The 11475-nt window shown below is 43.0% G+C and overlaps 1 protein-coding gene and 1 long non-coding RNA gene across 4 annotated transcripts in view; one reads left to right on the top strand and one right to left on the bottom strand.

The window, feature by feature from the left end:
* Positions 1-4705: 4705 nt before the first annotated feature.
* Positions 4706-11475, top strand: part of LOC116737553 (uncharacterized) — a 20947-nt gene continuing 14177 nt past the window's right edge. Inside the window, exon 1 of the long non-coding RNA XR_004342845.1 lies at positions 4706-4811. This is a non-coding gene — a long non-coding RNA (uncharacterized LOC116737553). The remainder of the gene's footprint in view (positions 4812-11475) is intronic.
* The window catches only part of dlc (deltaC), a 385702-nt gene continuing 379410 nt past the window's right edge, over positions 5184-11475 (bottom strand). Inside the window, exons 9-10 of one of the 3 annotated variants that reach the window (XM_032590768.1) lie at positions 11211-11325; positions 5184-5302 (exon numbers count right to left, since the gene is read on the bottom strand). In XM_032590768.1, coding sequence (XP_032446659.1) covers positions 5297-5302; positions 11211-11325 — 121 coding nt within the window. In that variant the 3' untranslated portion in view covers positions 5184-5296. Of the gene's footprint in view, positions 11326-11475 lie in introns of all 3 variants that reach the window. The other 2 variants (XR_004342843.1, XM_032590766.1) reach the window with 2 other exon arrangements.

Genomic DNA, 11475 nt, shown 5'->3' with positions numbered 1-11475 from the left:
GAACCAGACAGAACCACATGGAACCAGACAGAACCAGACGGAACCAGATAGATTTTATGTGTAGATTTTTTACTCAATGAGAAAAAAAAAATCAACTTCCTTGTAAATGTTTCTAAAGTAGCAGGAGAGGAACGAACCGGAACCAGAACTCTGGACCTGATGGACGCCTTTCTGCCTCCGCCGGTTCTTTTGGGTCCACAATTGTAAATCCTCAGCTGCCTGTGGACCAAGTCACAGGTCAGGTTCTGGTCCGAGTCCCGACTCTGGGGCCCGATAAAATCCCAAATTCTCTCTGAGATAATCCAGGAAAATAAAACAATTCAATAAAATGTTTTAGATTTTATTTCATTTTCTGAAGGATCAAAACAGCAAAATGAAAACTACATTAAATTCTTCAACAAATTCTGAAGTTAATCTGGAAATCTGTCCAGAATAAAGTCCAGTTCACACACGTTTGCGTGGCTATCTTTGTGGGGACTTTCCACTGACTTCCATTCATTTCTACAGTCTAATCCTAATCTAATCCTAATCTAACCGTAACCAAAACTCAATTCACACCTTTGTCATAAATCTGACCCCTGACCCACAAACAGTGTTTTCTTTATGGGGCCCAGGTTCCGGTCCCAGAAGGATCAGTGGGTCCCCACAACGTAGTGTCAGGAAAATGGTCCCCACAAAGTAGTAGAAACAGACACACACACACACACACACACACACACACTCTCAGACGGTGAAGCTTCAGGTCTGAAGCTGAATTTGTTTTTTTATTGATGACGTTTCCTGCTGCTCAGATTATTTATTTGATAAAAACCCTAAAAGTCCATAAATATAAATAATTTATAATGTTTTCATTTCTTCAGATTTAGTCTGAATTCTGCAGGTTTTTGTGTGTGTGCGTGTTTGGCGTGTGTGTGCGTGTTTGGCGTGTGTGTGCGTGTTTGGCGTGTGTGTGCGTGTTTGGCGTGTGTGTGCGTGTTTGGTGTGTGTGCGTGTTCGGTGGGGGTCTGACAGGTGCTGGGCGTCTGTTATGCTCATCATCGTCGTGGTGATAACCTCCTGGTCGTCACGCCGACTCTTCCTCCTGACGACGTTCCCACGGTGGGCGGGGTCAAAGGTCGGCTGCTGGATAAGAAGGAGGAAGTTCTGATCAGAACCTTCGGCCTGCTGGATCAGCGGTTCTGGTACAGAGCGGAGCGGCAGGAACCAGAACAACATTACAATTCTGAGAGCCTCACAACCAGAACCAGCAGAATCAGAACCAACAGAACCAGAACCAGCAGAACCTTTCCCTCCTGCTCTCCCTGCCTTGGAAGCTTCAGATTCTCTATGAATTTATTTTCTCTTCCAACAAATTCATGTTTATTAACAGAAACAAAATAAACAAATAAAAATGTTAAAAAGAACAAAACAACCTAAAGCTGCAGGTCACGACCCGATTCTGATCCATTCACATCTGATCAGGATATTATCAGGTAAATATTGATCCGATCAGGTGGACAGATGGATGCCGACTCGCCTCAGACGGAACCGGACCTTCAGATGTTTCCATGGTAACGGCTGGACGTCTTCATGCTGCTGGTTGGATTATTATTAATATTAAATTTTTCTTCATTAACAGAAACTTGAGCCGACCCGTCGGGCCGGTTCTGATGCTGCTCTGACTGGGTCAGCTCCAGTCGGTCTCGGAGGAAATTATTCAAATCATGTTTCTGCTGGAAAACACCAGACAGCTTCACTCGCTGACCTTTGACCTGGTCTGCTCGTCAGATCACTGTCACTTCCTCCCTGCTCGACCTTTGACCCCGGGGTCGTGACTGCTGATTTTAGGGCGTCACGCCGCGGCCTTCATGGAGGGTCTGAGGGAAAACCCAGATCACCCCAAACACACACACACACACACGCACACACACACACACACACACCCTGCCTGCCCTCACACAGCCAGTAACATCATGTCTACTGACGGAGAAAAGACCTGAGACATGGAGACACGGAGACCTGAGGACATGGAGACATGAGGACAAGGAGACATGGAGACCTGAGGACATGGAGACCTGAGGACATGGAGACCTGAGGACATGGAGGGGCCCCGTCTTCCTGCAGGTGATGAAGGAACAAAGCTTCTTAAAGGGACACACACCAGATCTGACCTTTGACCCACAGGAACTACTTTGCTCCAAATGCCCAGAGTTCTTCCTCCTCCAGAGAAACGCTTTATGACCTCCAGTTATTTTAGTGTTACAGCATAAAGCATGAAACGTTGCACAGATTCATGAAATATTGATCATAGAAGCATCAATAGCCAAGTTATAATTCTAACAGTTTGTGGCTTATTTATTTATTGGTATTAAAAAAACGTTTGAAAAGAGAAAAATGAACAGTTTGTGAGAATTTCTAAAGCACATTCTGGTATTTTGGCTTCCCGCAAACTGTAGTTCTGTTAGTTTTTGATGTGAAACCTGTTGTTGAGTCAGACGTTTGATTTTTAACGGTGAGGCAGAAAAAACAAAAGCAACTTTAGAGCCGATAATCAGCTGGATCCACCTTCAGCTGTCACTTCCTCACAGAACATCAGCGCCACGATGCAACCGGCTCCAGGTTCCCACAGCAACTCACTCGCCTGCCAGCTGCTGGGACTTTAACTAGTCACCATCAAACGTTCAAACATCCAGTCAAGTTTTCTATCAGTCCTGATGCGAAAAACCAGGAATGACTGGAAAATATGACTGAGAGACCAGGAAATGAAGATTAGATGAAGCTGAAACGGAGAAAAGGACGGAGCAGGAAGAGAACACACACACACACACACCCCGTCCCCATCACTCAGGATTCAGCGTGAACAAGCTGCTCATTTCCAAAACAAGCTGTGAAGAACAGGAGCAGGTCAAAGGTCGCAGACGGTGACAGAGTGATGACAGGTGTGGGAGATCTTCACTCTCACTCTGCTTTCATCTAACCCCCCCACGGCCCGACCTCCCGGGAGGCCTGTTTCTCACACACACACCCACACACGCACACACCCTGCTCGGTTCTGCAGCCAGAACTTCCTGAGAAATTTGTGAAACGTTTTTCTTTGAGGATTCAGGATTCTTCTTGACTTCCAAACAATTGAAGAAAAAATACGTTTCCAACTTTTACTTATCGCCACCTTCCTAAAATAAAAAACTCATTATTTAATTTTCATTTATTTTTTTGCCTAGATTAGCTTTTGGAAATTATTATTTTATATATATATATATACATATTTTTTTAAATCACTTTTTTCATTATGTGAAAATCCTAAAAGTGCGGCGTGCATTTGTGTTCATCCCCTTTTCTCTGACATCTCCGTAAAAAATATTAATAAACTATTTTTAATCATTTTAATAAAAGAAATGTATTCAAAAGTTTGACTCTAGTCATGTTGAATAAATTCGTCCCAATGAGATTCTGTCAGATTAAAATAATAAGCAGGTATTAAATATGCTTTGCTTTAAGCCACATTTCTGTTCTTATGTAATATTTAAATGCTAAATGTGTTTTCATCAACTAAGAAGAAAATCATCATAGTTAACAGAAAAAGGCTTTCAAACATCCATCAGTGTGTTTTTAATCTGTTTCACTTTGTGATAAAAGAAATTAACTTTTCAATAATATTCTCATTTATAGAGCGAGTCTGAAATATTTAGAATAAATAATTCAGTTCATCCTAAAACAGAATTTATTTTAATGTCAGATGGGAAAACGTGTCATTTTTTACAGTGAAAGTAAAATATCTGCTTTGCCTTTTAACTTTAATGAATCGGTGATTAAAATGTATTAAATTTCTTTTAATAAATGATAATAAATGTAAACACAGTGCATCAGATCCATGTTTTCTGTTAGTTTCCAATTTGTAGTTTATGACTTCTTGTTTCCACTGAGGCCTGCCAACTGCTGGGACTTTAACTAGGCCAGGGCGGTCCAGTCTGATGAAACGGAGCTGCTGAAGCTCCAAACACCCACAGTTTGGTACGGAGTAGGACCTGTGATGCTGAGGGCTAAACCAGCAGAATAATGATAGTTATCATTACACCGTTAATACATCTCAGTTAAAAACTGATTAATAAAACTTGCATGGTTATTCTTGTAACACATCTAAGAAAAACATGAACTGATCTGGAAAAATGGTTTCATGTGAATCCGGAATATAATCCAGCTCCGTGTTTTAGTCGCAGCTCGGATGATTCAGATTTTCGGTTTTCTGAGGAAAACTGCAATAAAAACAACACACAAATATTTTATGATTCGTTTATGAAAAATATATATTTCTTGATTCTGACTGAATCATTAACAAGAACATATATACAATTCTCATCCATAAATACAAAATTATTTACAGCAGGCAAACTTAAATATGAAAACCGTCCTCTGGATGGTATGTACACATTGCATTGATTTTAAAATAACACAAGAGAGACATCTTTTGGTTTCATATGGAGTATTTAGAAAAATACACTAAATATAAAAGACACTGTCTGCCTGCAGCAGGGAGGCTGGAAAAGTCCTGGAGGACAAAACCGAGCTCAACACAGTTTACATCACATCTTAATATCATCAGCACGTCTTCCACGATCTGTTCATGACTTCAGAGATTTTTCAATCTGGTAGAGTTTGAACAAGAAAACCTGCTCTGCTGGAGCAACCTGAAAAACAAAACAGTTTATGCTGTTTTACATCCTGCAGCTGCTTTTTTCAACGAGGCACTTCCAGGTTTTCTGGTTTGGACAGTGACTGAGAGTTTTCTGGTTTGGACAGTGACTGAGAGTTTTCTGGTTTGGACAGTGACTGGCGTTGGGTTTCCCCAGCAGGCCGCTGCATCATGACTGATTCCAGAAGAAAGCAACAAAACGAAATGATCAAAAACATATTCAGATTCATTAAAAACTCTGCAGCTTTTAGACACAAAGTCCAGATGGTTCAAAGAAAGTTTCAGCTCCTGCAACATCAGGCAGGAGATTTTTGATTGTTCTTGTCAAACAATATTTTCTGATTGAAGGACAATTCATATTTTTGTTCATTTAAAAAAAAAGCTAAGAAAGTTCAATGGGGATTTAAAAGTATATAAAGATAAATGGTGCGGGACATTCGGTCGATCTTCTCTCTGTCATCCCAACATTGTCGCTATAGAAGCAGAATGTTTCCATTGAACAGCAGCAATAAATATTAAATAAAACCGTGTGTGTAGAATAGATCCTCTGGCTGTTCTGTCCAGGACTGAAACGTTTCAGGCCCTCCAGCGTGAAAGCTCCTCTGCTGGTGGTCTGAAAACTCAAGGCTATACCTGAGAACAAGACACAGAAACAGCAGTTAGTCATCCGCGTACAGGATGACCTTTTCACCCTCAAATCTAAAAAACAGACATAAACTGGGGATTTGGAGCCGATAACGGGCAGATTAGAATAACGTATATTTAAAAAACCAAACTAAAGTTAGAACAAGCTGAATAAGTGAAGAAAACGACCACGTTGTGAACGGCTTCTGGACTCAACGTCTCCACAATCTGCAGCTTCCTGTTTGTTTAATAATTGGATTTTTCAGTAAAAACAAAGAGCAAAAGGTTATGAGATCTGACATTCATTAAAGAAACATTTTAATAGAAGGTTTAGTCAGGATGGCTGGGACTAGTTCCTGGAACTGAGCCGCACCTTTGAGCAGCAGAAAGAGAGAAAACCTTTAAAGTCTGTGTGACGCCGTTAAAAACAAAGAAAACACGTTCGACGGTTAACAACCATAACCTATGATGAAGTGTTGGGATAAATATTTGAAAGACCTTTTAGAGCTCTGACTTTACATGAAACAACGAGACATCAAACAGGTTTTGTTTAGCACTTTAGCTTCTTTGCTAACTTTGAAAACGTTTAGCACACTTAGCTTCCCCCGAGATAATTCAACCAGATAAACTCTAAAGCACTAATTTACTCGGCTGTTTTCAGTTGAATGAAGTTGATAATCTGTGTTGAAGTTTTGGTTATTGTCTTATGAATTCTTCAAGTAGTTAGACATGTACTCTGTACCCAGAATGCATTGCTGTTCTACAGTAAGAACTTAAAAATCTACTGATGTCCTTCATGCAAAACTCATCAGCTATGAAGCTGAAGCTGTGGGTGAAAGGTCAGCTGACTGTTGAGGACTTTGTGCCATGCTGTATCAACATGATAGGAATTCGTGCTTTAGCATTAGCTTCCACTAAACTATGTTGGTATAATACCTTAGCATTAGCAAATATAATGTTTATGATTAGTGCTTTAGGGCTAGCACAGCTAGCTTTTTAGCTAGCGGTGCTCACCGCTTAAAATTTGGCTCACAAGTTTGAATTTACTGTTTTTCTCCTAACATGTAAAGTTTTGCATGAAGTGGAGAGAATTTAAAAGAGAACGCTATCGCTAACGCCCAGCTCTCGTCTTAACTGCTGCAGGAATGGATGGTGAAGGATCACCGAGTTTCTGGAACAATTAAGATGCAATTTAAGGTTTGATTCAAAGAAGAAATTAGCAGTAATTTCAAATCTTTCTAATATTTGTTTTCTAATTACAGCTGTATGATTACTAGATTCTGGTTGAAATAAATCATGAAAATCCACCATTGATGCTGACGATGTGCAGATCGAAACACCTGACAGGAAAAAACAGAGGCTGGTTATGAAACACAGATTTCAGGTTTCCTAACGGTGGCAGCATCATGCTGGGATCAGCTGGACTCAATCTGCAGACAAACTAAATGTTCTGCTGGTAAACATTTCTATTTAATTATTAACTTGTTTAATATGAGGATACTTTATGCTAATCTAAATTAATGTGGCATCCTTAGAAGGTTTAGTTAAATATAAAGTCAATTTACATCAAGGAAAAAATAGAAACTAGAAAAGAACCCAAGAGGTTCTGCACATTTCCTGAAAGCTGCTGATGGTACCGATGGGTCGGGTCGGATCCAGGAGCGGTTCCTCCGGTAACGAGATAATTATAAAGAATTTATCAGAACCACTGTGAGGTTAACACTGCGGGTTTGTTGCTGTGTCCAGAGCAAAGCTTTTAGAAAACATCAGGCTCTACGCTGATGATGGTCTTGTCTTCAACATAAAGAGTCTGAAGTTTCCATTCAGTGGGACATTATGTGGAACAAAACCAGGAACAGAAACACAGAAAACAGGAAAAACGTGGATTCATGAGAAAATCCTGAGCTTTGTTGTTTATTTATGATTTCAAGTTGAGATCTTAATTAAACTTCTGAGGTTTCAAACGGAAAACTCTGAATTTACTGGACAGTAAATCTGAACCAGCATTTAAGATTTAGGAAATGTTGAAACCTTGAGCTGATGAACAAACTGGGCCTTACTGGTGTTTTGTTAGTGGTTTCAGTTCAGTGGCTGCATGTCTGAATGGAGGCTGTGGATCCACTTCACCTCCACCACAACGTCTGTAACTTTCATTCATTCATGCCTGCAGGAATACTTTTCAGTTTGTTTTTTTAGGCTTTTGTTTGAAAGTAGTTTGACAGGAAAGAGGGAAATGAGAGACGGGGTAGACACGCGGCAAATGTCGCTGGCCGGGAATCGAACCTGCGACCACCGTCACGAGGACTGAGGCCTCCATACGTGGGTCTCACTTGTTCCTGGTTTTGTTGTGGCCAGTCACAGATGTTGGTTTCATTTTGTTCATGAAGGCAGCAGCGGAGCGTCAGACACAGAAAGGGACGAGCAGCATGCAGGTCGGACCGAAGAGGAGAAGTTTAAACACTTACCTGCTGCGTCTAATCAGTTCAGTAACATAATCAAGCTGTTCTTTTAACAACCTATAAAAGTTCTGTTAAAGTCACTGGCATCAGTCTGACATGGATCAGCAGAACCATCAGGAGAAAACCCCAAATATCCACATATTTATAGATATTTGAGTCTTAGATCTGTTAAATCAACTCTACTGATAGAAACCGGATCGTTTCCTTCCAACCAGGCGAAAGTTTCACCTGCTTTCAGATTTCAAACATTTTCTACCCAAAATCTCCTGGAAGGAAATGTTTTTATTTCATAAGGATTGTTAGTTCATGGAAATGGGAGCATAAAATAACATGTTGAGTAAATTAAAGGTGATTTATTTAAACTATACATGAAATTTTATTGCTTTATTATTATCTGAATTATTCATGAAAACTCTCAGCACCCAGAAACGGAGATCGGTGGACGTTCAGGTAAGAGTTGATCCTGACAGGCTGAGCATCCTGACGCTAACGCTAACACTAACAGTTTCATTAATATTCAACAAGCAGAACTGAGAAACCACATGATGTCATCACATGGATACATTTGACTTTTTATCTGCAGTGGAAAGTTTGAAATCAGGGAACATTTTTCAAAGCGAAGAGACCAGAAAATGAACTCAGACGGTTCATCTGACCTGCTGACCTTTGACCTCTCATCACATAAAGATGAGACGCATCAGTAATTCATCGCCTGGCCTGTCCGACAAACAGGAAGTGAGTCCATATATGGACGACGGAACGAAAGTTTGGACACAACTGGCTGATTGTTGGAAACATAAAAAGGACAAAGTTTCACTGCAACGACCAAACATCAGGCAACTCCGTCCTGCAACTTTCAGATCCGTCGGTGGCCCAGCTCATCAGAACCAAGGACGGGTTCTGATGAGCTCTTCAGCCTTTTTTCAGGTGAAGTAATGAAGACAGATTTCTGCTGCTCCGCCAGTAACTGGATGAATTTTCATTTCTATGGTTTAATTTTCACTGAACTCAAGTTCAAGCTGCAGATGTTGCAGCAGGAATTTTAAGTGGCTCGTTTCGTTTTTCTGTCCGTCGTTTCGCTGCCTGAGTTTGGCACCGAAGACGAAACATGATCCGTTTTCAGAGACTTTCCGCCGTGTGGCGCTCTGGAAGCGAACAGAAACATCCAGAGCTGCAAGCCTGAACACAACCGCAGAAAAAATAAAATAAAACTCTTTAAAGACGGAGGAGGTTCTCTGCTGAAAGACAAGAACTTCAAAAGAGGAGCGGACCGAGCCGGTCGACGGCCGTAAACAGCATTTCTACAACAACTGCAGCAGAAACATCAGAACCCTGAACCGGGCCGGCTGGGACCAGGAACATCAGAACCCTGAACCGGGCCGGCCGGGACCAGGAACATCAGAACCCTGAACCGGGCCAGCCAGGATGCAGGAAGAATTCTGCTGAACTTCAGCTGAAACCCGATCAAAACCTGGCAGGCTGGAGGTGGAACGGATCCCCTGTAGAGATTTTACTTTGAGACATCTGATCCTCTTTTCCACTGAACGGTGCGGCGGGTCGCCGTGGTTCGGTTCGGTCCACATTCAGCCAGGGGTTAAACCCAAACCTCCACCCAGGCGTCGGATTCTCCTGCTACCTGAAAGCCGTGACGTTTCTTCGTCCCCGTCATCGGGCCGTGTTCTGTGACGCCAGCCGCTCCGCCCTAACTGGACCGGACCTGCACCCGGACTGAGCCGACCCGCTCACTGGAGCACAGACACAAGCTAACTAGCAGATTTCCTGCCTGCTTTCTGCCCTGCAGAGGTCAGTGAGGGTCAGTGGAGAATCTCAGATGATTATTTGTTTTTACTGCCGGTAGAAATAAAACGTGAGACGGAATCCTGCTGCAGCAAGGAGCCAAACGGAACCAAATGAACTCATCCTGATGTTTCCTCTTTAATCTCTGCGGTGCTACGAGTCGCATTATATTTAAAATAAATAATGATCGACCATCTCTGGGGCTTTTATTGTGAAGGCAGGTTTGTTCCTGTACTCAGAATCAGAATGAACTTTATTCAGGATTTTTTGCACAAACTTCTGATCCACTTTTATATAAAAACACAACAGCAAAGCACCTCGGCGGCCATCTTGGATTCTTCCTGCAAGACCCGACAAAAACTGACAACAACAAAAACTGACAACAACAAAGTCTCGTCCCAACAGGTCCAAAGTCCAGATGTGACCAAACACCAACAAGAAGCTTTTAGACTATTATTATTATTCCTGTGAATTTAACTGGGAGAATCCCTCCAAGACACTGAGTCACCGAGTCCCACCGAGTCACCGAGTCCCACCGAGTCACCATCTGGATGGATTCTGTCCTTCATGCAGCTAAGAGTCTCTGATCATTCGCCGTGTTTACGTCGATGATTTTTGTGCACATTTTGAGGTGCTGTGTTAGAAACGGTGGATGGAACCGGCCCTGTAGGACCGAACCGGGCCCCTCAGAACCAGGCCCCTCAGAACCGGGCCCCTCAGAGCCGGGCCCTGTGGAACAAACTGAGTGAGGCGCTGTGTCGAGTTGAAGCAGCCTGAAGGAGCCCAACACCAGACTGGCTGATGACCCTGAAACTTGACCTTTTTACCTTCGTTCTACTGGTTTGAAACCTCCAACACATTCACCCACTCCCAGACAAATGGACCACCAGAACCCCCGGCGCTGTCCCCTCTGACCCTTTGACCCTTTGACCCTCTGCTGGCACTAAAGATCTCAGGATCACACTAACAGCCTGTTTCAGCGTCAGAAGACCAGGAAACCTCCAGTGTTTCCTCCTGTCTGCCAGAGAGCCGACACGGCCTGCTTCAGCCCGCTCTTCATCGCTCTTCATCGCTCTTCATCACTCTTCATCAGTCTGGTCTGTGTCCAGGTCGCTCCCGCTTCTACTGACCCGCCATCGTCTCCAACAAAACCCCGCAGCCTTAAAGAACAAGTCTGGGCAGCCGGTGAGGAAGCATCTGAAGGACATCAGCAGATCCTCCCACTGGGTCCGGACCTCTTCCCAGACCAGTCCGGACCTCTTCCCAGACCAGTCCGGACCTCTTCCCAGACCGGTCCGGACCTCTTCCCAGACCGGTCCGGACCTCTTCCCAGACCACCCAGGGACCCAGACGTCCCGGCCGTCTCTCTGGTGAAAACCGAACAGCCAGAGGACTCAGACATCAAACAACTTTCCTTTTTCTTATTCTTTCTAATTAAAGGTGAATGCACACACCTGCACACATTTTCCCTTCAACTTTGTATTTTATTTCCTCTAGAGTTTTTTATCTCTATGCATTATGTCTGTGAGTCGTTGAAAACTCAAGTCAGATTCTGTCTTGTGCCACAATTTTGGCCAATAAAACTGATTCTGAGCTTCAGGGTTCAAACCTGCGTCCTTCCAGCTGCTGATTGGTCGATAAACTCCTGGTTAGAGCCTCACCTCTGTGGCAAACACTCGCTGCTCCATGGGCTCAGGGACGATGAACACCGGCTGATACAGACTGTCCTTCACAAAACTGAGAGGAGGGACGGCGATGGAGGAGTCATGTTTCTGACTGTTTGAGCAGAAGAGACAGAGGTTTGGTTCAGGAACGGAGCGCTCCACAGACATGCTCAGAGAGACGCTCGGCACACCAGATAGGAAACATGCTTCTACTTGCCTTCCAGAACACAAACATGGAGCTGAGAGAGAACAGGAAACACAA

This window comes from Xiphophorus hellerii, chromosome 18, assembly GCF_003331165.1.
Source record: "Xiphophorus hellerii strain 12219 chromosome 18, Xiphophorus_hellerii-4.1, whole genome shotgun sequence".
Taxonomy (NCBI): domain Eukaryota; kingdom Metazoa; phylum Chordata; class Actinopteri; order Cyprinodontiformes; family Poeciliidae; genus Xiphophorus; species Xiphophorus hellerii.
Note: the sequence above shows the minus strand (reverse complement) of the source record. Positions and strands in the feature narration are given on the sequence as shown.